Source organism: Mauremys reevesii, linkage group 3 (genome assembly GCF_016161935.1).
Source record: "Mauremys reevesii isolate NIE-2019 linkage group 3, ASM1616193v1, whole genome shotgun sequence".
Taxonomy (NCBI): domain Eukaryota; kingdom Metazoa; phylum Chordata; order Testudines; family Geoemydidae; genus Mauremys; species Mauremys reevesii.
The window spans coordinates 76,755,283-76,781,420 of record NC_052625.1 but is presented as its reverse complement, the minus strand read 5'-3'; the positions used below and the strand labels follow the sequence as shown (position 1 = coordinate 76,781,420).

Genomic DNA, 26,138 nt, shown 5'->3' with positions numbered 1-26,138 from the left:
CCTTCCAATTATGTCCTTTCTTCAAGCCCTTGTAAAAAAGAAACAAGATGGAGAGAGGGTGAGAGATGATTCCAAGGCATAAATAGAGCAAGGTCATGTAAATTTCTGGGTGGCTCCCCAGGATCTCCAGCTTGGGCTCTGCCTGTTTAGTATCTCTCCTCCCAGAAAACTGACTCGTTTTCTGTGTATGCAGTGTTGTAGCTGTGTTGGTCCAAGGAGATTAGAGAGACAAAACTGGGTGAGGTAATATCTTTTATTGAACCAACTTATGTTGGTGAGAGAGAGAAGCTTTTGAACTTACCGAGCTCTTCTTCAGGTCTGGGAAAGGAACTCAGTGTCACCGCTAAATACAAGATTGAGCAGATAGTTTAGCATAAGAAGCTAGTACATACTCTAAGGGGGGAACCATTCAAGGTGAAGTGGCCTGTTAACATCCCTGTAGTCATAGGACAAAAAGGGAGGTTAGTGGGTTATAGAATTTTGTAATAAGCCATAAATCCAGTGTCGTAAGATCATGATTTTTAATGTCTAGCAAAGTTAAGAATTTAAGCTCCCAGGCTCATCTTCCGGAAGTGTTGTGCAGGTTTCCTTTGAGGATGAGGCCTGATAGCTGGGATGTCTGAGGAATCCAGATCTTTTTCCTACCATTCAAGTTGTCTTCAGGCTCCAAAGGTTTTATTGTCTCCTGTTGATGCTGGTTGCAGCTCTGCTCCATGAAGGGTTATACTTATATACTGACTTAGACAAGATCCCCAACACAGAGTAAAGCCTCAACGTGCCAAGAACTGAATCATTCACCACCTTATATCCTACATTTTTTAGTGAACTATGAAAACTCGCTTCTGGTGATTTCCCAACACAGCTTTCGGCAAGACTTTTCAGCTATTCTCCTTTTATTTTGCCTGTTCTCCTTCCTTTTATAAGAAGCAGGTCATGCTTAATTTCATCTGTCACCTCTCTTGGGTAGAGACTTATGCCTCTCTCCCTCTTGACTGGGGGTTTTCCAGGCTGCAGAGTGTCTTGCCTACACTGTGGTATCCTCAGCCCCCCAGACTGCCATTTCTTTTTACAGCTCAAGCCTTTGATCTTGGTCTTCAGTAATTAGATCAGCAGCAGACAGGGCATAGCTGCAAAAGACTGGGGTTTTGCATAACTGGAGTTGAGGGATTTGCATTCACCTCCCCCTAGATATTCCCCAGGAAAACCACTTAACGCTTTTTGTTCCAAAAAGTCCATTCTTTTCTGGCACATTGTTTAATGTAGTCCTTTGAATCCCCAGTTCTCACATCTGTCACATCCCCCTCCTCAAGAGGTTACATACAGTCTCGCCCCACAATAACACTAATTCATTAATTTAATAGAATGGATGCTAACGATACTTAAACTTAATTCAATAAGGTGTCCCAAGGATATGGCAGGAAATTGTTATATCTGTCACAGCTACAGGTGTGATGAAGGTTTAGGTGCTTCCCATTACATATCTTGATCTTTGTTTAGTTCTGAAAATACAACATTGGGTTCTCTTTTTAAATCCATGGGAGCGCAGTACACCTCGGCTACAAATATATAGTTACATTTTGGTTGTCAAAATCCTCCCTCCCTCCCTCCCTCCTCTGCAGGACTTTCTGAAGATTCCAGGGAGTTATAACTTTGAATGTAGTATCTCTATTATAATTTACTATATATTTTCAGTTTTGTGTCTTGTGATTTGTTCTGAATTATGAGAAGATGAAGGTCTGGTGCCTCGTATACTGGCTGTAATTCAGAATATTTTGTTTGTTTACTTTCCGGTAGGTGGAGTCATCTATCTATGGAACTTTTTTTCTCTCTGCAGGATTGTTGAAATAGATGAATAAAAAAAATCTAGCTTAGTATTTTTCTTTTATGCCCTGGAACTCTCCTGTAAAGAGAGAATGATATATCCGTTGTTTAACTTCCATGCCAAGAACTATTCTTTAGCTATTCTAAAGAGTCCTCCACTTTAGTGACGCTATTTTGAACCTCTAATAATCTCAGGATTCCAGCCCAGAAGACTAAGGGTATGTCTATACTACCCGCCGGATCGGCAGGTAATGATCGATCTATAGGGGATCGATGTATCGCGTCTCGTCTAGACGCGATACATCGATCCCTGAACACGCTCCCCGTTGACTCCAGAACTCCACCAGGGCGAGAGGCAGAAGTAGAGTTGATGGAGGAGCGGCGGCTGTCGATCCCGCGCCACGAGGATGCGAAGGAAGTCAATCTAAATTGATCTAAGATACGTCGACTTCAGCTACGCTATTCTCATAGCTGAAGTTGCGTATCTTAGATCTATCCGCCCTCCCCTCCCACCCCCCCCGTGTAGACCAGGCCTAAAATAGAATGAAAATAGGGACCAAGAGCCTTCTAAAAGGTGTATTCCAGACACAATGGAATCATACCTTTATAATGCCATTTCTCTTCTTTCTGATAATTAAAAAAAAACATATGCAGCCCCCTGATGCTCTGTTATTGCTCTTAAGAGTCTGACTCAGCAACTTTTGCAGAGTTGACAAAAAATTTCACTTTATAGGTGCTTGCCTTCTCGTGAAGGCAATTTCAAAATATCAAGAATTGGCTTTTGTTGCCTTTCAGAAAAGTTTCGTAGAACATACATTCTCAGTCTGGGGGTTATGACCCTCAGGGTGGGGCAAACAGGTCCAAGGGACTCTGACCACCCTTCCTTTCATTTATAGCCAGATGGAAAGGGGAGTCCTGAAACTCTTTGCTGTTGTAAGATAGGGTCATGGTATGGAAAAGGTTAAGAACTTCTGTCATAGAACAACGCTATCAGTATGCCTTCAGGATGATAAATGGTATGCTGCTCTCAACATAAATAACTTCTTTAGATTTAAGACTGCCCCTGGGTTTTTGAGAAAAAAAAATTGTATAGAAAGTAAATTATGTACAGAAATAAAATAATCTCCAGCAGCCTGTGTTGAACGTAATGTTTCAGATCACTTATCAAAAAATACTTATTAATACAAATTATTTTTAGTCTCCTCCTATCTGTCACATAACTCATTTTGACTGTGCAACATTTTAGTTAAGTTTTCACTGTACCATATCTGTAACAGTACTGCTTCCCAAAACACACCCATACATGCTCTTAGGAATATTTAGCGATACCGTTGCCATTATTAGAGCTGAAGATTTGTCACAGCAGCCTTTATCAAAAATCACGGCACTGCCATGGTAAACTTAGTAAAGTTAGAAGTTCAGGGGAAATGGTGAGTGAAGTTCAGAGGAAATGGTGGGTAAAGTCATGGGTATGGAAATTCAATGATTTGTACCTCTTTAAATACAATTGACATAAATCTCTCCTCAGTAGTCTGCCAAATCTGCCCCAGGTCACAATGCCCAGACTGGGGAGCTGGGCCAAGACCACCGCTGTGACAGCCCTGCAGCCCTTGCCATTTTTGACACAAAGACTCTGTTTTCCCTTCGCTGTGAATGTATAGGTTTGTTGGGTGTGGAGTGTGCACATCTAGGTGACCCAACAGAAAGGCAGGCTGTACACCTGACTGTCATTCCTAGATTTCTGTACTATTTGTTCATTTATCACACTTCTGTTTTCAACTTTTACAATCAATGTTAAAATTAAAAGCAAAAATTGCCATGTTTCAAGGAGTTTATTTCTCTGAGCAGCTTTAATGTTCAGTTTTTAAGAGAATCATGAAGGATTAAAATAATTATTTATCCTTTGTATAGCATCTTTCATCTAAATTCTCAAAGCACTTTATCTCAATTAAGTTTAAGAATACATCTTTGAGATACACGAGGTGTAAGTATTATTTATACCTGTTTCACAGGTAGGTAAACTCTGTGCCTCAGAGGTGAACAGGTTGGACAGAGGTCACAAAATGCTCCCCTTTCCTCAGCCTCAAAGGTGGAAAGGCTTTGCCTGGACCAGCAGGGAGGAAAACAAATCCTCTTGACCCCTTTAAAGATTTCCTCCTCCTTTCTTCCCCTCCTCATGGGAACCCAGTCTCTTTGTGGACTTGAGGATGAGAAGAGGAGGACCTTTTGGCTGATGGATGGGTCAGAAGGAGGCAACATAAACTTACTAGCCCCTGTCCACCCAAGAGAGGGCTCCCCTGTCCCGCCCCTTTCCAGGGCACCATTCTGTGCCCTGAGAAAAAGCTCCCCATTTCTGCCAGTTGGAATTAGAGGAAGACCAGGTTTTTGGGCCTTCCTGTATTTTGGGGATTGGGATGGAATTTTTCCCTTGGTGCCAAATTGGCCTGGGCAATGTAGGTTTTTTCAGTTTCCTCTCAGCAGGCCAGGGATCTGGTGAAAAGAGGTTAGGTTTTTAAATTCACTTTGTCACCATTTTGCAGGTGTCCAGTGCAAATACTTGTTCACTAGACAGTTAGGAGAAGGCAGCTTCTAAAGAAGGTGGAGAATGGGGATGGGACTCCTAATGTCCAGTATAGTGAGGAGACAACCCCTTCTTCCCTACCCACTTATCCTTCATACAAGAGGATTCTGAAACCAGGCAAAAGAAAGGGGTTGGAGGTTGACAGAAGCCTTTTACCAAATTGTATGGATTACAGAAGGAAGGATGACCTGCACTGGATGAGTTATTGCTTAATAATTTTGCTGCCTAGTTAAAATCTCATTCCTGAAGTCTTGTCTTTTCTTCCTGCAGCAGTCATTGGTAGAGTCCAGAATAAAATGCAGGATGCAAACACTCAGGGTGATATCTTGGCTCTGTTGAAGTCTGTTGGAACTTTGCCATTGACTTCAATAGGGTGAAGACCTCACCTTCTTTCTCATGCTTAAGGAGTAACATTCATCTGAAATATAAAAAAATTACAGAATATTAAGAATTGGGAAAACTTTAAAATGCTTAGCCTCCGTTGTAAAATTGTAATAATTATTAAGAATTTTCTGTATTGCAGTGGTCCCCAACGTGGTGCCCGCGGGTACCATGGCGCCCGCCGGGGCATTTATGTGTGCCCGCCTAGTGCCCAGCAGGGGAGAGAAGCTGCAGCCCTGCGCCTGCTGGGGACAGAGAACTCAGGCTGCGGGCGCAGTGTTCTCTGTTCCCAGCAGGTGCGGGGCCTGCCTAGTGCCCCACAGGGGAGAGAAGCTGCGGCCCCATGTCTGCCAGGGACAGAGAGCTCTGGGGCTGCAGGCTGCGAGTGCCGGTGTTCTCAGTCCCCGGCAGGCATGGGACCTGCCTAGTACCCAGCAGGGGAGAGAATCCGGGCCCCCACACCTGCTGGGGACAGAGTACTCCGGGGCTGCGGGCGCCGGTGTTCTCTGTCTTCGCGGCTTCTCTCCGGCTTCTCTCTTCTCTCTGGATTCATATATTATGTAATATTGAATATGATGGTTTTTGTATTATTTAATGTACAAATACAAAATAAGCCTTGAAAAATTGTTGGCGCCCACCACACTCTTCTGAAAACATGAATGTGCTACTGGCCACAGAAAGGTTGGGGACCACTGCTGTATTGGATTCTAAAGGCAAATAGTAGATTAGAACATGAACTCCTTGAATTAATTGAGAGATTATTCTCGTGTAATTATTGTGTGGATCGTATAGTGTTTGAATGTCAGGATAAATAATTGATTGTGTTTATGTTATATATTTTGGATGCTTTCAAAATATTTTGTGTTCTAGTTGCTGACAAATCATTATGAAAGATGCTGGAAGTATTATTGCCTGTCAGGTGGGTGGGGCAACTTTGGTGCTGCATCAGAAGAAGAACTTCATTTATCCAGAAAGTTGTTCTGGGGTATTTTTGATGCCCTGTCTCAAAAGGTAATTTCTATGTAGTTCTCCATGATTACAATGTAGGCTGATCATTTCTGTTCAAAGTATTCTATTCAAACTTGAGTTAATGACATCAAAATTATGTAATTTTATTATAAATTCTTCTGCATCAATTACATGCACAACAGATTATGTGGCCAACAGAATGTGCTAAAGCTACGTGGTTTTAATACTATTTAATCAAATAGCTAATAATAGTGTTTACTTATAAGATCCTCAAAATGCTTCGGTTTAACAATTTGTCAAGGAATATGCTGCTTCCTTGATAAATATAATCATTAAAAAAAATAAAATGGTATCCATGCAATCCTATGTGGGTCCAATCTTGTATACCCTTACATTTTATCTGTCTTTTTGTTTATATGACTTCTTATTACTGTACAGTAAAAGAGGCCTTCCAATGATCTGCCCTTGACAGTCTTTAAAAAACACACCGATACACAAACCCATCTGTTACCACAGATGAAATCAATTAATGCAGCAACAGCATTAATATAACAAATGCTAATTCACCTCTCCACCAAATCCCCACCAGAGTCCTACACCACCTCTATTCAGTCCTTCCCATCACCTATCTCATCACAGGTAATGTGGAAAATTGGGCCTTGTAGTGTGTCCTGAAGGTTAACAAGACAAAGGTTAACTTTGCAGTGGCCATTATAGACTAAGAGGGGAAGCATACTTAATTCTTGCTGACACAATAGGACCTTTCAGTTCCATGGACTCACTCACTGTAATAAGGACTACTTATATGAGTACGAGTTTGTAGGATCAGGCCCTATTTTATACACTATAGTAGCACTAATGAAATGCATCTAGAAATTAAGTTTAATTTGTTATAAGTGTCATCATATTATCTCTTCAGGGCTTTTTTCCTCCTTGGAAGGAAAAAAATACTGGGTAATTTAATAAATTTAAATCACGCAAATGTTTATTACAGCTATTTTTTTCATGATTATTTAAAAATTTTAAACATCAGCTAAACTATCTTTGAAATATCGTCTATACCTTAGCTCAACAAGACTAGATAATACATTTGGACATTATATAGTGTTTTTTTCCCCAACCTGATGAGGATTTCACCATGATGGGAAGCCATTTGGTATAGAAAATCCAGGTTCTTGGACAAGTGTTGGATATTCCCCTGCTTTACTCTGTTCTGGCACCCTGTGAGGGACCAGTCTGGCTCCCACCAAAGTGAATAATTGTTTTTCCATCGACTTCAATGAAAGCAGGATTTGGTCCTAAGTCTAGCTTCAGTATTCAGTAGTATTTCATTGTAGTTCAGACGTCAGTTTCTTTTATTTTCAGAACTGAGATTCTATTTCACATTGAGTAAAAAAGTTGTTCCATGACAATTTGGTTTCATGTATGGCTATAATGATGAATCAGTTTCAGCAATAATGGAAACAATCTCCATTCAACACTGTGTCTTTTTATCTCATGTTTCTCCACAGAAGTATGAACAGGAACTGTTCAAACTGGCTTTGCCCTGCCTGAGTGCAGTTGCAGGAGCTTTACCCCCAGACTACATGGAATCCAATTATGTCAGTATGATGGAAAAACAGGCTTCAATGGATTCAGATGGGAACTTTAACCCACAACCTGTTGATACCTCAAAGTATGAACTTTTTCTGTTGCAGCTCATTTTTACCATGAACAGTTTAAGCCTGTAATTGAAATATGGTAGTACAGAAAACACATAACTACATGCCCATCTTGAATTACCATCCTTAAGATAAAATGGGGGGCATGTTTGGTTGTAAAACATGAAAGCCACAAGTGGTTCACTATATATTCCTTGGGCACCTTACCACAAGTGAGATAAATTTTCAGCCTGGAAATTAAACTACCTGAACCCATTTGTTCTAGGAAGCACCTAGCACACTTTTGGGAGTTGTAAAAGTAAATAATAATTAATAGTTAATGGGAGCCAAGTACTAAATTCCTGCGACTGATGCTTAAATTTTACTCTGCAAAATGTGGTGGTGATTGTACGTTTATGTAAAGCCTTTTTATCTGGAAGGATTCCAAGCTACAGGCCACGTTCTGGCTGTTTTGCACAGGTGTGCCAAGGGGGGAGTGGGCAGAAGGAGCCCTCTCTTTAGCTTGCCACATCTTTGCAATGGGCAGCCAGAATCCCACCCATGTGTCCTATGAGTACAAGAGCCGGTGATTCTATGCACCCCAAGTGCACAAAGCTCAAGTGGATTTAACATCCTGGATGTGGCCATAGCCCCATACTTCTGCACATACAATGGTAATACAAGCCTGACAGAAATAAGACCACATACTACCTCTTCAACAAGATCACTTCTAGGCATGGCTTCGCAAGCGCCCTTATAGGCATTCTGTCTATCTCAGCACTCAACAGGCAGAATACCCCGAATCACTGCCACTGGTGCACTGGGCTTATGCACACATGCACCCATAAGGTGATGGTGGCTGCAAAAGCCACAATCTAGCCCTGAATAGAGGAATCATGTTGCACACCACTAAAGGACAATCACCTGTGAGGTGTAATGTGCTAAGTGTCTAACTACATAACAGCCTTACACAACCGTTTAGGACATGAAATGAAGATTGCTTTATCCAGTTGATATTGGGGGGTGGGGGGGGAAGGTGAATTTTAGGTAGACAGAATATAAATAACCAAATAATTAGTGTTTGCCCAACTCCCTGGTGGCCACAATCCTGGCTGTGAAAAAGTGTTGTTATGGGACTTTCAAGGACCAAGATTTGTCAAGACTGGTTTTTAACCTCTTTCAAAAGACATCATCTCAAGCATCACAGTTTCCCCTTAGTGCCATATTAAGGCATTGGTGTAGTATTGGTTCAAAAGTATTGCCTTACCAATATCATCTCAGTCATGAGCTGTTTACCTGCGAGTCCCCCATCTAAGTGCTAACCATTTCTGACCCTCTTCAGAAGTGATTATAGGTGATATTGCTGCAGCCTTAACTGCAGCTGCAATTTGTTATATTTACAAAGTACTGTATCGTGCCTCTCCCCCCCATCCCCCCCCCCCCCCCCAAAAAAAAAACCCAAACCCTGCTGAGTGCACATGATGATTTTTTTGGTGGCTTCTTCCTACTTGGTACCTGGATACATTTTTGCACAGTACTACACTAATTGTTAACTACTTGGAATAATTACTGTTGTACATCTCTCTTTTCTCTGATCCTATGACAAAGGATTAAAGGACAGACTCTCCTTGCTTCCCAGTAGATGGCACTATAACATTGTCTATCCCTTAATGTGCTGTCATAGAATGGGAGAAGAGGGTACTAGGACAAACAATTATCAATAAGCAATTTTCCTATTCTTTTGTAAGAACACAAGTGTAGGAAACTGCTTTGTATGATAAATTGTTCATTAGAAAATGTTCTATAGCAGTGGTCTCCAACCTTTTTACGCCCAAGATCGCTTTTTGAATTTAAGGGCAACCCTGGATCGGCCCTGCCCCTTCCCCAAATTCCCACCCCACTAACTCCGTTCCCCCGCCCCCCATCACTCATTCTCCTCCAACCTCACTCACTTTCACTGGGCTCGGGTAGGGGGTTTGGGGTTTGGGAAGGCATGCTGGCTCTGGGCTGGAGCCAAGGGGTTCGCGTGGGAGGGGACTTTGGGCTGAGCCTGGGGCTGGGGGTTGGGGTGCAGGAGGGAACTCTGGGCTGGGGCAGAGTGTTGGGGTGCAGGAGGGGGTACAGGGTGCTGGCTCTGGGAGGGGGGTCAGGGCTGGGGTAGAGGTGCTGGGAGGGGTCAGGGTGCAGGAGGGGGTATGGGGTGCTGGCTCCAGGAGGGGGCTCAGGGCTGGTTTAGGGTGCTGGCTCCGGGAGAGGGCTCCAGGCTGGTTTGGGGTGCTGGCTCCAGGAGAGGGTTCAGGGCTGCTTTAGGATGCTGGCTCTGGGAAGAGGCTTAGTGCTGGGGTTTGGGGTGCAGCCTTCTGCTGGGCAGCACTTACTGCTAAGGCAGGCTTCCTGCTTGCCTCGGCCCCACGCTGCTCCTGGAAGGGACCAATGCACCCCTGTGGCCTCTGGGTGGGAGGGTGTTTGGCACGTGGCTCTGCGCACTGCCCCTCTCTGCAAGAGCCCTGCACCCCATTCATGGGGCTGTGTGGCTGCTTTCGGGAGCAGCGTCGGGCGGGGCAGGTAGGGAGCCTGTCTTAGCAGCAACCCCACTGTGTTGCCAGAGATTGCGATCGACTGGGAGAATCCTCTAGGATCAACCAGTCAATCGTGATTGACCAGTTGGTGACCACTGTTCTATAGTATTTGTTTTTGTTTGGAAGAAAAGTATTACTGCTCTTCCTGTAGTGGTAAATCAACTTCAACTTAAGTACCCTCTTGCACACTGAAAGATTGCTAGTTTATTTGCGTATTGAGTTTATTGATTTTTTTTATTTTTCATATTGACTGGCTTTTAGGTATTCAATGGGATCTGAAATTTGTAACTTTTTTAGTGGCTATAAACTCCCATATTTCAATTACATAATGAAATTTACAGGTTTATAATATGCTTTAACAAGAGGTGGTTGACAGCGAATTTACATTATGTATATAATATGCACTGTATTTCTGGAAAATAGGAACTGAAATATATTTTAAAACACAAATAAGTTGATGTTAATAATCTAAACCCATATCAGAAAACTTCAGTATATTTTGTAAGTCATTATACTCATAGATTTTAATGCCAAAAGGGACTATTGTGATCATCTAGTCTGACCTCTTGCACATCTCAAGCCACAGAACCTCACCCACCCACTCCTGTAATAGACACATAACCTGTGGCTGAGTTACTGAAGTCCTCAAATCATGATTTAAAGACTTCAGGTTACAGAGAATCCATCATTTACTCTAGTTTAAACCTGCAAGTGACTCATGCTACAGAGGAAGGCAAAAAACTCTCAGGGTCTCTGAAAATATGGCCTAGGGGAAAATTCCTTCCCACCCCAAATATGGCAATTAGTTGGACCCTGAGCACATTGGCAAGACCTACCAGACAGACACCTGGGAAAGAATTCCCTGTAGTAACTCAGAGTCTTCCCCATCTAGTGTGCCATCTCCAGCCATTGGGGATATTTCCTGCTAGCAGTTACTGATAGGCCACATGGCATTGTAGGCAGTCTCATCACAACGTCCCCTCCATAAACTTATCAAGCTCGGTCGCAAAGCCAGGTAAGTTTATTGTCCCACTGCTCCCCTTTGAAGGCTGTTCCAAAATGTCACTCATTTGTTGGTTAGAAACCTTCATCTAATTTAAAGCCTAAACTTGTTGATGGCCAGTTTATTGCCCTTTGTTCTTGTATCAACATTGGCACTTACCTTAAATAACTCCTCTCCTTCCCTGGCATTTATCCCTCTGATGTATTTATAGACAGCAATCATATTTCCCCTCAGCCTTCTGTTGGTAGGCTAAACAGGCCAAGCTCTTTGAGTTTCCTCTCATAAAGTAGGTTTTCCATTCCTCGGATCATCCTAGTAGCCCTTCTCTGCACCTGTTTCAGTTTGAATTCATTTTTCTTAAACATGGGAGACCAGAATTGCATACGGTATTCCGGATGTGGTCTCATCAGTGCCTTGTATAATGGTACTAACATTTTTCTGTATCTACTGGTGCATCCTAGGATTGCTAAATTAGCCTTTTTCATGGCCTCATCACATTGGTGGCTCATAGTCATCCTGTGATCAACTAATACACCCAGGTCTTTCTCCTCCTCTGTCTCTTCCAACTGATATGTCTGCAGCCTATAGGAGACTTTTCACTGATTTTCAGTGGGTTTTGTATCAGAATCTGTATGGGGAAGCCAGCACAACAGTACACTCTAACTGGGAATATATAGTGCTCTATAGTTTTTCAGAAATTTTCTTTAAAAAGAACCCTTTCAAATTATAACGTATATAATGTATTGAAACATGTTCTTTTCTTTTTCAGTATTACAATTCCTGAAAAGCTAGAATATTTCATTAACAAATATGCAGAACATTCTCATGATAAATGGTCAATGGAAAAGGTAACGTTATATTATTTTCATATCAAAATGCATTCAGAATATTATGGATATTTTCTGAGGATTCTACTTAAGTTTTTACTCAAGTTTTTGAGGTTGTTGTTGCATTACATCAGATGTCTGGCTAAGACTGTATCATCATTTTTATCTTAGAGTTGCTTTTTTCAAGAATTCTATAACTGCACTCATCTGGTCAGATCTTGAACATACTACCAGCATTTTGTGTTTGTGTGTGTGTGTTTTAACTTTTACAGCATTTGAGAAAAATGTAATTGGTAGATTTTTAAGTCGTTTTGTTACTTCAAACTTTGTTTTACTTTTTCAAAAGATATTTTATATCTCTGTAAAAACCACAGGCTTGGTGTTAAAATCTGCTGTCTATGCCTCAAAGAGTGTTGTCTCTTTTCATACAGACACCCTGGTAGAATAGTAACTAAGAAAGTATATTCAAATGTATTTACTTTAAGTTAACATAAATGTTGTGATAAAATAACAAAAGTCTGGACATTCAGAAGTAAAAATGACACTGTACCTAACTGATTCCTGTGTGTGTGTGTGTGTGTGTGTGCGCGCGCGCGGGGTGGGGGCAGGAAGTTAGGTTGTGAGAGGCTGGTGGGAAAGGGAGTAAAAAATTTGGACTTGAATAAAAAAAGTGTCTTACAGAAGCATTACCCCAATTCTTTTTCATAAGTAAATAAATATAAGAATTCTGATGATTCTTTCATCATATTCCTGCTGCTTTTTCCTTTCTTCCTTCACTTTTTTCAGTTTGCAAATGGATGGATATATGGTGAAACATATTCTGAGTCTTCCAGGGTGCAGCCATTAATGAAACAATATAAACTATTATCAGAAAAGGTGAGGAATTTGTTCATTCTTCATTACACAGGTGTTTCTAAACATTTGTTTCTCTATCTTTGATAAGAGGCAACTGGCTGTTTGTGAAATTTGGCATTGTGGCTTTGTCTTCACTGACATAAAGATGTTTTTTGTTTGTTTTTATTTTTGTTTTGTTTTACACAGCAAGATAACTAATGTGATTGTTACCTCACTGTGCAATCCTAAGTGGAGACAAAACACTTGTAGTTTTTCTTGCAAGATAGCTTGGTGAGGTCAGCACCATAGCCCCCAATCATAATTGACCTCACCGAGTTTACCTTGTGGTAAAACTAAAGTGCATTGTCTCCACTATGTTTTTACAATGTGTGATAGCAAACATGTTTTCGTTATCCCACAATAAAAACATGCCTTTTCGATCAGTGAAGACATAGCCTTTGTCTAGTTTGGTCTGGTGTTTATTTCAAGGACTAGAAAAAGTACCTTGGTACACACGATAATTAACAATTCTTGTCACCTTTATATTCATATTAGAGCGTGCTAGCACAATGCACTGTCATTATCACCATCAGCCCTCTGATTCTGAGGCCACGGCAGAGCCAAACCTCTTCTGCATAACTCATCCGTAAGGCTGCAAGTTTGTCACGGACTCCATGACTTTTCATGACATATGCTGCGGCCGGTGCGTCTGGCTCAGGGGCAGCTCAGGCAGCCCCTGCGCCAGTGACACTGGCCACTGCAGGGGCAGTTCCCAGAGAGTGGGAGCTGCAGGGGTGGTGTCTGCAGGTGGAGGCAGAATGCAGAGCTGCCTGACCATTCCTCCACCTAGGAGCTGAGAGTGGGGGATGTCACTACTTTCGGAGAGCCCCCTGGGTAAGCGCTGCCCAGAGCCTGCCTCACCCTATCCTGGGCCCCAACCCGCTGCCCCCTCCCACACCCAAACTCTGCTAGTGTGTGTGTGTGGGGGGGCACATAGCCAGTTAGGAAGCCTGCCGGCCCCACCAACCCCCCTTCCATCACCAGCGGGGGTCCCGGGCTATGCACGGCTGCCCTTTCCCCCTCCAGCACCAGCAGGGGTCCCGGGCTGTGGGCCGGCGCCCACCCCCTCCCAACCCCAAGCACCCAGGCCACCTTCCCCCAGCACCCATGGCATCCCTGGGCAGCCCTCCCGAAGTTTTAGTTGGGTATATAGTAAAAGTCATGGACAGGTCACGGGCCATGAATTTTTGTTTACTGCCCATGACCTGTCCGTGACTTTTACTAAAAATACCCGTGACTGAAACGTAGCCTTATTCATCCATGTGATATATGAACTTTTTCAGTCTCATGTCCATATGATTTGGTTCACATAAGTGATTTGGGAATAAATAGTTGTCTTTACTATTTCTCTTAATTGGCCTCCTTATCTATGCACAGACGGTTTCTTTGCTGTTTCTATTCCACTGCAGACTGTTTGCAGTTTGTCTCAATGGATGTAAATTTGCAGTGCTACACAACAGGGCAGAGGGCTAGTAATAATGCATCAGATTTTATTCCACTCAGTTATATAATCATCAGTCACTCCCATGTGTACTTCCCCTAGGAAAAAGAAATTTATCGGTGGCCAATCAAGGAATCTTTGAAAACCATGCTAGCTTGGGGATGGCGGATTGAAAGGACAAGGGAGGGAGATAGTATGGCCCTTTATAATCGGACACGTCGCATATCTCAGACAAGTCAGGTGAGTACTGTGTTAGGCATCAAGCCATTTTATTAATGACTATGTACTGATATTGTGTGTGTGCCTGTCTTTTTACTGGGATGGTGTATTTAAAATGCAAGTGTCAAAATCTACTTGGGATGTTCTTGAGCTTCCCCCATGTGCCTTTATTATAGCACTCACTTGAAGCTAAAGTTCACATGTCTATTAACCTCTTGTTTCACATGCTCAAAACTTCCTGAAAACTCTCCTTTTCAGTTGTAATGTTCCCTGTTCGGCCATAGCCCAAACATGAAAGTCTAAGCAAAATCTGTTACCATGCTTACAAATTGTGCCAGCGTGAAAAAATGCTTGTGGTTTAAAAAAAAAAAAAAAAAAAGAAAACTTTGTGTAAATAAAAAATACATCTCAAAAAGACTGAATTAACAAGCTGAAAATGTCCAGTTGGTTAGATCTCCCTACAGAGTATTTCCCACGTAATTTGGTATTCAACATTTTTTTAAATTTGAGATTGAAAAATTAATGCAATTTATTATTTTTTTCACTTTGTTTAGAGTCAGTTATGTTACTCTTTATGGTAATGTAATGCAAAGTAAGGCACACTGGAAAACATAACCCCAACTGCACATAGAAAACAATAGGGTCTAAATGTGCTGTTACCACTATAGAAAGAGATCTTGAAGTCATTGTGGATAGTTCTCTCAAAACATCTTCTCAATGTGCAGCAACAGTCAAAAAAACTAAGAATGTGAGGAAAGGGATAGATAATCAGACAGAAAATATCATAATGCCACTATATAAACCCATGGTATGCTCACACTTTGAATACTCATGCTGTTCTGCCCACTCCATCTCAAAAGAGATATATTAGAATTGGAAAAGTACAGAGAAGGGCAACAAAAATGATGAGTGACATGAAGCAGCTTTCATATGAGGAGAGATTAAAAAAACTGGGATTGTTCAGCTTCACAAAGAGATGACTAAGGGGGGATATGAGAGAGTCTTTAAAACAATAAATGGTGTGGAGAAAGTAAATGTTAATTCCTCTCACATAATACAAAAAACAGGGGGTCACCCAATGAAAATAGTAGCAGGTTTAAAACAAACATAAGGAAGTACTTCTTCACACAATGCACAGTTAACCTGTGGAACATGTTGCCAAAATAATATCTGTCCTCAAAAAACAATTACCGTAGATAAGTTCATGAAGGATAGGTCCATCATTGGCTATTAGCTAAGATGGTCATGGATGCAACCTCATGCGCTGGGTGTCCTCTGACTGCTAGGAGCTGGGACTGGATGACAGGGGATGGATCACTCTATAATTGCCCTGTTCTGTTCATCCCCTCTGATGTATCTGGCACTGTCCACTGTCAGAAGACAGGATAATAGGCTAGACTGGTCATTGGTCTGACCCAGTGTGGCCATTCTTACGTACAGTGCTGTTTGAACTGTTGTCATTAGAAAAACATTATTTTGTGTCAGTGAGAAATGAAGTAATATGTTTTCAGTCTGTTGTTCATAGAAGTTGTGTGTATCATTCTAAATACACTGTCCTAAAAGATATTCTTAAGGATCAACAGGAGGCATTTTTCAAAGGGGTCCATTGACTTTCCAGTACATAAATATAAATATTTTCAGAAGACGTAAGTGTCATTATGAAGACTGATGCTATTTTAGACCCAATCACAGAAATGACTGTTTTTTTGTTTGGTTTTTTTTTTTGTTTGGTTTTTTAACTCTCACATTTGAAGATCTGAATCAGTGCTCAGTTTTCCATCAAAAACACTTTTGGCAAAATTTCCAGTCATTCCTAATCTAAAGGTTCTAACAATAGTACTGAGGATTTCTTTTTTTGCCAATACTGTACCTTTAGTAATCAGGGCTTTGGAGCTGTGCTCCGGCTCCGCTCCAACTCCAGTCAAAAACCTGCAGCTCCACTGCTCCGGAGCTGCTCTGCGCTCCAGCTCTGGGCTCTGCTCCAAAGCCCTGTTTAGTAAGCATAGTCACGGAGCTAGTTACTGGTATCTCACTGTCTGGCCTTATCCCCTTTGTGTTAGTGTGTTCTTGAAGAAAATTCAAGAAAGCAAATCTCTCATCAATACTAAAATCTGGTCTTTTCACAATGAAATACACTGTCCTAGAACACAAGTTTGAGAGAAAATATCATGGCTTTTTGACACATTGTTGAATTCATCTGGATTTTGAAGTCCATTTCTAAAGTCATGCTTGGGTAATCAGAGAGAACTAAATTCTGGTTAAACATACTGCTTAAGTATTTAGCTTTTGTCATTGTGAAATGTTAATATGGATTCAATATTTTGTCAATACAAAAGGTTGTAGAAATGACAATATAGCTTCAATATCAATTTCTGCATACAGGCTAGGCTCCTTGGCAGCTTTGTAGTAGTGCTTGGCATAGCTTCGGGGCAGGGTTGTGATATAAATGTGTCCTTTGTCTCCCCCCTCAGTACTGGCCACTGAGTGCCGAGCTAGTTCTTGGGGTATATTAGAGTACCTTTAAGCTGCTGTAATTTACATTGACTAGTGGCAGCTCTAGAGTGACCAGATGTCCCGATTTTATAGGGACGGTCCTGATTTTGGGATCTTTTTCTTATATAGACTCCTGTTACCCCCCACCCACGTCCCAATTTTTCACACTTGCTGTCTGGTCACCCTAGGCGGCTCCGAGGAGCTGATATGGTTGCCAGGGATTGCCAAGACATAGGACATCCCAGCCACACCTCTTGCACCAGCCATTGTATTCTGAAGATGTCCTATAGGAGATTCTGTGACAAAGGGGAGAGAATTTCCCAGAGGATAGTGTTTTCTGAGTAGAGAAATACAGAATGGATTTACTTGTTTGGGTTTCACTGTCTTTTGTAGCGATGGGGTTGAACTGCAAAGTTTTAACCCAGATCTGTGTCTGAACTTCCCCCAGCGTTTGGGATCTGTGGTTTTAATTCAGGTCCATCTCTACTTTTTTAGAATAAATTCTATACAAAACTTGGTGGTTTGGTCGTAATTCTTTAATACAGTATTTTTCACACTGAGCTCAAATCTGAAATCTTTATTCAGGCAAAACTTCTATTTAAGCAAAAGAGATTTTTGCCTGATTGTGACCTTTCTCTGGAAATAACTGGCAATGTTTGCATTGTAACTGACTAATCTGCATTCTTAAATCTACCCCTGGTTCCAGTTAATCTGTTCCATTTTTAGTATTACTGCTGTCAGGCAAAAAAAGAAAAGAAAACTCAAGTAACTCTCATGTAATGCTCCGTTTTTCTGCCAATGTACATGTAAATGCTCCTTTCTACCTCAAGTTTGCTTTTTCTTTAGCTGGTTGATTGCCTAGACTATCTAGGTGACATGAATCTATTAGGACCTAGTATTTGTAATACTTCATTGCTTTTTTGCACATCGATCATTCAGGTGTCTGTAGACGCTGCCCATGGTTACAGCCCTCGAGCTATCGACATGAGCAACGTTACCCTCTCCAGAGATCTGCATGTAAGTCTTATTGTAGTTAAGTTAAAAAAATATAAATGCATTAAATTTTCTTTTGTGGATTTATGTAAAATAAAAGTTCAGTGTCCTGTAGTTTTAGTTCGTTCAAAAGGCATTGTTAAGGCTGAAAACATTTTACTTAGGGGACAATTAACCCTGGAAACCCCTTGTGTGCAAAACATCTGATGATATTAATGGGAGTTCTGCACACAAGGGCTTGCAAGATCCGTCTTTTATTTTTATGCGTAGCTGTTAGCAAAGTTCATGGTCTGCTGTTTTTCAAAATAAATGCCTCACTACTCTTCTTTCTAAAATAAATAAATGCCAGGTCTTGAGTCAGCCTTATGAAAAACCACCTTGTATTTATGAAGAAGGAAAGAGAGAAATTAACTGGGGGCATGATTTTTTCAATTTTAATCTTTCATCAGATTTATAATCAGTAGCCAGTAAAAATAAAATAACTTTTGAAGTGATAAATAAATGGACAGTGATGTTTTAAAAGTATTTATTTTTACAGAAATATTATCAGCTGTGGTTGATTTACAGATCTTTACCAATGCTTTCACTGCTATTAAGATCTGCTGAGTCAATATTGTTTATCATCTGATAAATCAGGATGGCCACCACACACACAGTTCCCTTAGAAATAACTTCCTGTGAGTTTCATATCCAGATTCATCACCAAGTTGATTGCTTGAAGTCGCTGACCAAGAACAAGGTGCTCTAGTTTTTTCCATTGTGAAATGAAATTCTAGATTCTCTTTGCCCAGCAATTCTAATAACAAAATGAAAGTTTTGAAACACTGTAGAAACGGAAAAGAGAAGTGGTGGTACTTACCATGTCCACAATCTCAGCATTCCTCTTTCTCTGTGCCTAACTTAAGCCTCCTATGTATCTTTGATACAGCAGGGGATGCAGAAATGTATGTAAGGCCTGGTCTACACTAGGACTTTAATTCGAATTTATCAGCGTTAATTCGAACTAACCGCTCAACCGTCCACACCAGGAAGCCATTTAATTCGAACTAGAGGGCTCTTTAGTTCGAATTTGGTACTCCACCCCGGCAGGTGGAGTAACGCTAAATTCGCACTTGCTAGCTCGAATTAGGCTTGGTGTGGATGCTAATCGAACTTAGCAGCTCCGGGAGCTATCCCACAGTTCACCACTCTGTTGACGCTCTGGACAGCATTCCGAGCTTGGATTCTCTGGCCAGCCACACAGGAAATGACCCGCGAAAATTTGAATTCATTTTCCTGTCTGGGCGGTTTGAATCTGACGTTCTGGTTGCACATCGGGGCGAGCTCCGCAGCACCTGCAACGATGCAGAGCTCTCCAGCAGAGGAGTCCGGGCAATCCCAGAATAGAAAGAGGTCCCCAGCATGGAGTGACCGGGAAGTCCAGGATCTGATCGCTGTGTGGGGCGAGGAGTCTGTGCTCTCGGAGCTGCGCTCCAACAAGCGGAACGCGAAGACCTTCGAGAAGGTCTCTAAAGCCATGAAAGACAAAGGATACAGCCGGGATGCGATGCAGTGCCGCGTGAAAGTGAAGGACCTAAGACAAGGGTATCAAAAAGTCAGAGCGGCACACGGACGAGCCGGAGCCCAGCCCCAGACATGCCGCTTCTACGAGGCACTGCATGCCATTCTAGGTGGGTCTGCCACCAGTGCCCCACCAGTGACGGTGGACTCCGAGGACGGAATAGTGTACCGGGACAGTTCCCCTTCCCTGTTCGCCGATGGGGAAGATGAGGAAGGGTCTTTAGAGGACGGCGCAGGCGACATCGAACCCACTCCCGCTTTCCCTGACAGCCAGGATCTCTTCATCACCCTCACAGAGATCCCCTACCAACCGTCCCCGCCCGTTAACCAGGACTCGGAATCAGGGGAAGGATCAGGCGGTAAGTGCTACAAACAGGGAAACATTTATTTTTTTAAGAAACAGGGATTTATATAAAAATAGAAATACTATATAAACATTTTTAAATATGAAACTAAACAAACAGCAGGTCTACACAAACAGCAATGGAGCAATAGTCCTCTGGGGATATTTCAAAAAAGCTCTCAGAGAGCAGCTGGAAAAGCCTCAGCAAGAGGTTTCTTGGGAGAGGTGCTTTATTGGGTGCTCCGTTGAAGCACACTCTTCCGCGCCATGCCATCCTCAGGTAGAGGGGGACCATCGCCTATGAGCATGGCAGCGTAGGGTCCTGGTCTGTGCAGGGCTTCTATTAACATCCGCTCTCTCTGTGTGCGCCTGACACGCCTCAGGGTGATGTCGTTGTGGAAGTGCTGCATCTAATTAGTGGAATTAGTGTACTGTTACTATTGTGCATGGTAGACTTTTACTTTGCATAAGAATGACCCTCGCTTAACAGAGTTTTACTTTGCATAAGAATGACCCTCGCTTAACAGAGTTTTACTTTGCATAAGAATGACCCTCGCTTAACAGCCACGTGTTGCAGGCCTCAGAGGAAAAGCATACAGGGGTCTTTCGCGGTCACTGGCGGGAGATGCCGCATAACGCCCATCTTTTCTGCTTTGCACATTGCCTCCAGCAGGAGAGCACAGCTAAGCACTATCTGATAAGCAGTCTGTACTGTAAGGCTTACCAGGACTTTGTGCAAGAGGGATGCAGCTGTCTCTCCTCGCTTGTGCGCTATCCAGTGCAATCGCGCCGCCAATGAGAGCGTATTCCGAAATCTCGGACTAGTTCCGAGATCTCCTGAGACTTGGTTCCCTGTTTGGTCTTCTTAACTGAAAATGACTAGACTGTGTTTACTGTTGGCAAACATGTATTTGTTCAAGGAAATCACCTACTTTTTCGCATCACACAGCTTCGGCTCCTTCACGGACTGCCCCGCCATCCCCCTCGCAGAGGCTGGCTCAGATTAGACGCCGAAAGAAAAAGACAAGGGACGACATGTTCCAGGAACTGATGGCCAGCTCCAGAGCGGAGGCGGCAGAGCAGAGACAGTCGAGGGAGAGCCTGTGTCAGCAGCATCGCACACACCTGGAACGGGAGGATAGGTGGCGGCAGGAAGACCAGCAGGCGACTCAAACGCTGCTTGGTCTAATGAGGAGCAAACGGACACGCTCCGGCGCCTTGTAGATGTTCTGCAAGACCACAGGCAGGAGGAGAGCCCCTGCAGTGCATCTGCAACCGCACTCCAACGCCAAGAAGTCCTGTCCCCCCCTCACCCAAAGAGACAAGAAGGAGGGGCGGTAGGGGCCGTGAGAACTGTCACTGCACCGCAGCAGAGCGCTAATGTACAAGACACCTCTCGCGCTGTAAATTTGTAGAAGTTCTTCCCTTACAGGATCACCCAGTCCCAAATCCAAGTTTCAACCCCCACTGTGTATAACATTATTAAAAGCGGTTTGCTGTTACTCTCTGTTTCCGTCACGTTCTCGTGTCAGAAGACTTTGTGGGGGATTTTTAATTACAGTGCATAGCCCACATTACCAGGGTACAGACTTGGGGCAGGGTCAACTGCAGGGCACACACAGACTGCAGTCACTAGGCACCAGGGACAGTCTGTGTGGTGTAATCTGACACGGGTCTTTCCTTGATGTGTAGGGTCCTGGTGCCTGACATCCCCGAATGTAAAGGCAGGCTTCCCTTCACATGCATTTGGACCGTAGTCACGATCCTCCCCGGTGCCCCGAGCCCCAAAAAGAGACCTCATCCAGGGGCAGATACTCACCCTTCCCCCACACCCCACACCCCGTCCAACGCCCAAACCCACAGCCGTCATGGTAACCCCTATCCAAGGACGGCACCCCTCGCCCCTTCCTGCAAACCCACCCATCAGTGCACACCTTAACCAGCACAGAATGCTTCCATGTTTCAACGAAGAAACAGAAATGCAAAGTCAACGAAAGATTTATTATTAATTACTAAAACATGTCCTTAGTTTTAAAACGTCCTTGGGAAGTGGGGAAAACTTGGTTTATGAGCAGGCTCTCTTAAAATCAAGTGGACAGTCACAGGTTACCCTGCTCTGCGAGGAAACTCGCTTTCAAAGCCTCCCTGATGCATATCGCTTCCCGCTGGGATATTCTCTCAGCACGGGTGTCTGGCTGATCATAAACAGCAGCCAGGCGATTTGCCTCAACCTCCCAAGCGGCCAAAAAGGTCTCGCCCTTGCTCTCACAGAGATTGTGGAGCACACAGCAAGCAGCAATAACTACGGTGATATTCTTTTCGCTGATGTCCGAGCGAGTCAGTAAGGTCCGCCATCTCCCCTTGAGACGTCCGAAAGCACACTCCACCACCATTCTGCACTTGCTCAGCCGGTAGTTGAAGAGTTCCTTTTCAGTGTCCAAGGCGCCTGTATAGGGCTTCATGAGCCAGGGCATTAGCGGGTAGGCGGGTCCCGAGGATCACTGTAGGCATCTGCACATCCCCAACCGTTATTTTGTGGTCCGGGAAGAAAGTGCCTGCCTGGAGCGTCTAAACAGACCAGAGTTCCTGAACACACGCGTCATGAACCTTGCCCGCCCACCCGACGTTGATGTTGGTAAACGTCCCCTATGGTCCACCACAGCTTGCAGCACCATTGAAAAGTAGCCCTTTCGGTTAATGTACTCGCTGGCCTGGTGGGCTGGTGCCAGGATAGGGATGTGAGTCCCATCTATAGCCCCACCGCAGTTTGGGAATCCCATCGCGCGAAGCCATCTATGATGACCTGGACATTTCCGACAGTCACTACCTTTGAGAGCAGTTGCTCAACGATTGCGTGGGCTACTTGAATGACAGCAATCCCCACGGTAGATTTGCCCACGCCAAAGTGGTTCGCTACTGACCGGTAGCTGTCTGGCGTGGCAAGTTTCCAGAGGGCTATGGCCACTCGCTTCTGCACAGTCAGGGCTGCTCGCATCCTTGTGTCCTGGCGCTTCAGGGCAGGGGACAGCAAGTCACACAGTTCAAGGAAAGTGTCCTTACGCATCCTGAAGTTTCGCAGCCACTCTGTGTCATCCCAGACCTGCAGCACTATGCGGTCCCACCAGTCTGTGCTTGTTTCCCGGGCCCAGAATCGCCGTTCCACACCATGAACTTGACCCATTGCCACCATGATCTCCACTGCCCGGCGTACCCTGCTTTCTGAGAGGTCTGCGCCACTCTCCTCACCGTGCTGCCGGAGCCTCCTCGCCCGGTTTCTCAGCATCTGACTGTGGAAGAGGTGGACGATAACGTGCGAGGAGTTGACAACGGCCATAAGTGCAGCGATGATCGCAGCGGGCTCCATGCTCGCAGTGCTGTGGCGTCCGCGCTGTAACCGACCAGAGAAGGGCGCGAACAGATTTCCCGCCGGCGCTTTCAAGGAAGAGAGGGAGGGCGGGATTGACGGTTCAATGACGACACATTTTTCCCCTCAGCATGCATTGGGGGGAAATCCCACAATTCCAATGGGCAGCGGGGAGTGCGGGAACTGTGGGATAGCTTCCCACAGTGCACCGCTTCCAAAGTCGAAGCTGGCCCCGTGAATGTGGACTCAGAAGTTCGAATTTGTGTATTTAGTATGGATACACAAATTCGACTTATTAAGGTCGAATCCACAAATTCGACTTAAGTAGATTCGAAATAGTCCTGTAGTGTAGACAAGCCCTAAGTTTCATAATAAGTATTGACACAGGAGTATTTATTGGTCTTAAAATATATGATTTGTTGCTATTTCATTTTTCCCCTTAATTACATGCAATTACTTCTAATTAATATCCCCTGTGACTCCTGGAAGTATTTTCTCTCCTGCTCTGGAGTTTACTGAACACAGGTCAGACACACAGCACTGGTAGATTATCATCATCTCTCCTTTGGCTGTCATATGGTCACTCTACACATAATTAGGTTTTTGTCTGTATTTTAGTTATATCCCTCTGGCTTATTCATAATGTTTATTATTATTCTCTGAATTTTCTGTGTATTTCTGGCATTGAGATGTTTGAACTGAATGCTTTAATACAGAGTTGTATGAAGTGGCACTATTATCTGGTCTCTCTGATGATTTTTTTTTTTAACATATGCAATCCTAAAATATCACTTAGTGGATAAACTATTGGATTGCAGTGTTCTAATAGATCTAGTTTCAGGTCCACTACCAATCCTAGCTGTCTTTTGGCATTTCTGCTTTCCAAATTCAATATCTTTGTCACTTTGAATATTTGTGGTTTAGCTTATTTTTCCCCAATGTCTCAAGCTGAATTTTCTCAGGTTAAATATTATTTTGTTGTTTCCAGTCTCTATTCCTAACCACTGTAGGTTTCTGTGTATCTTTGCCTGGAGTTTGCAATTCCTCCCAATTAAGTATCATTGCTATATTTTAACTAGTAAGCCATTAAACTTATGAATAGTTTCTAAAGAATTTGAATAAAATTGAGTCATACTAGTTCCTGCAGCATTCCACTGGGGACTTACTCCAAATAGATGCATCTTCATTATTATAACTATGCTTAGCACTTATACAGGACTTTGCATATTCAAAAAGCCATACAAACATTAGTTAACCCTCACACTACTGCTGGGATGTAGATAAGCATTTATTGCACTATTACAGCTTGGGAAACTTAAAGCAGAGAAGCGAAGTGATTTACCCATGGCCAAACTGCAAATAACTGGCATTAGAACTAGAATTAAATTTAGAATTCAGGACTTTGGGAATACCAATCCCATGCTCATTATTTTACACCACATTATCTGCCATTTGTCACTGATAATTCCCCTTTGTTTACAGCTGTCCAGTGAGTTAGAATTCAATGCTGACTGTCCTTATGATCGCGAGTAGCTAGTTTCACCAGTTATGTTTGAAGCTAGCTTTTGGTTAGAAGCCTACTTTTGTTCCGCAATCAATAACATCACCAGAACTAAACAAATGTAACTAAAATCTCATTTGCATCATTATGTCCGGTTGCAATTTTTCTAGTAATTTTCAGGCACATGAGCAATGCATTTGAGAGAGATAAGGGGTAAATATGAGTTGTGATTCGGTTTGATGTAACTTTTTTTTGAGGTTTTAATGTATCTTAAATAAGAATTTAGCCTACGTACTCCAACTTTGACTTAAGTTGGTGGCTTTTGGGAAGGCAACTACTTTGACTGTAGTAAAAAGTTGGTGTCTGGATTTTTGGAATTGTTAAATTAAATATATATAAATGATGTTTTTTCTCCTAAGAAGGTGCTCTAATATACCCATCTTTTCCTAGAGATTGTCTTAGTATGAAGACAGGTTATGGCCAAAATTTTCAAGCTTGCATCTAAATCAGGCCTGCACAACATGCGGCCCCCAGGCTGCATGCGACCTGCCTGGGCTCACTGTGTGGCAAGCGGTGGGGTGGGGCTGCTGGGTTCACCCCGTGCCCGGGGGGAGGGGGCCCGTCTCACAGCCCCACGCGCGCCACGATCCAGCCACCCTAACGGCCAGAACCGCACATGTCTCTGTCTCCCGCTCCCCCCGCCTGGTGTATAGCGGGTGCGTCACTTCCGGTGCCCGCTGAGGCAGGAAGCGCTGGGCACGAGGCGGAGCCGGTAAGTGCCTGGGCTCGAGCCGCAGCTTGGGGGGGGCAGAGCTGAGACACCCCGCCCAAGCTGCCCCCTTCAGTTGGGGGTGGGGTGGCTACTGCACTGATTGGTCCCAGGACAGCCTCCGTAGTGATTGGGGGGGGGGTGTTGAACTGTCTGTGGGCAGCCAGGAAATCCCAGGGGGAGGTGTGCGTGTGTGTGTGTTGCACCTGCCCTGCCCCGACTGCTGCCCCCTTCCCTGATCCAGGGACCTTCTCCCTCCCCGCCCCCTATCACACTGCTGCCCTCCTCTCCCCCCGGGCTCCCTGTGGCCCCTGTGTTTGTGTGTTGGACAGTCAGATCCAATCCCTTCACACTGCCCCCCTTTTCCCTCCCCTTCGTTCATAGCCCCAGAAAATCCCTTCAAACTGTCCCCCTTTTTCCCTCCCCTAATTTCATGGGGGAATGATGAGCCGAGTGGGTGGGTGGGCAGTGGCGGTGAGGCTTTATACTTCAGGGTGGGGTGAGGAGGCGAGCGGCGAGTATTTTATTTTTTGGTACTGCTGTGTGCAGTAATATAGGGACGGGGTGTTTCGGAGTGTCTGGGTGGTGTGTGAGGGTGTGTTTTGGTGGGGCCGGTGGGTTTCAGCCCTTGCCGCTTTACGACTTGTGCAGGCCTGATCTAAATTCACAGTTAGTCCCCTAAATGAGTGCACTGGTTTTCAAATATGAGCAATGAAACATTGCATTGAAAGCAATAGGAACTGCGCATCACGTCTACATA

General features: G+C 43.7%; 1 protein-coding gene across 1 annotated transcript in view; it reads left to right on the top strand.

The window, feature by feature from the left end:
• RYR2 (ryanodine receptor 2) overlaps positions 1–26,138 on the top strand; it is a 697,632-nt gene that overhangs the window by 472,962 nt on the left and 198,532 nt on the right. The window contains exons 52-57 of the mRNA XM_039529228.1: positions 5,654–5,794; positions 7,264–7,427; positions 11,744–11,822; positions 12,588–12,677; positions 14,239–14,376; positions 17,788–17,865. Coding sequence (XP_039385162.1) covers positions 5,654–5,794; positions 7,264–7,427; positions 11,744–11,822; positions 12,588–12,677; positions 14,239–14,376; positions 17,788–17,865 — 690 coding nt within the window. The remainder of the gene's footprint in view (positions 1–5,653; positions 5,795–7,263; positions 7,428–11,743; positions 11,823–12,587; positions 12,678–14,238; positions 14,377–17,787; positions 17,866–26,138) is intronic.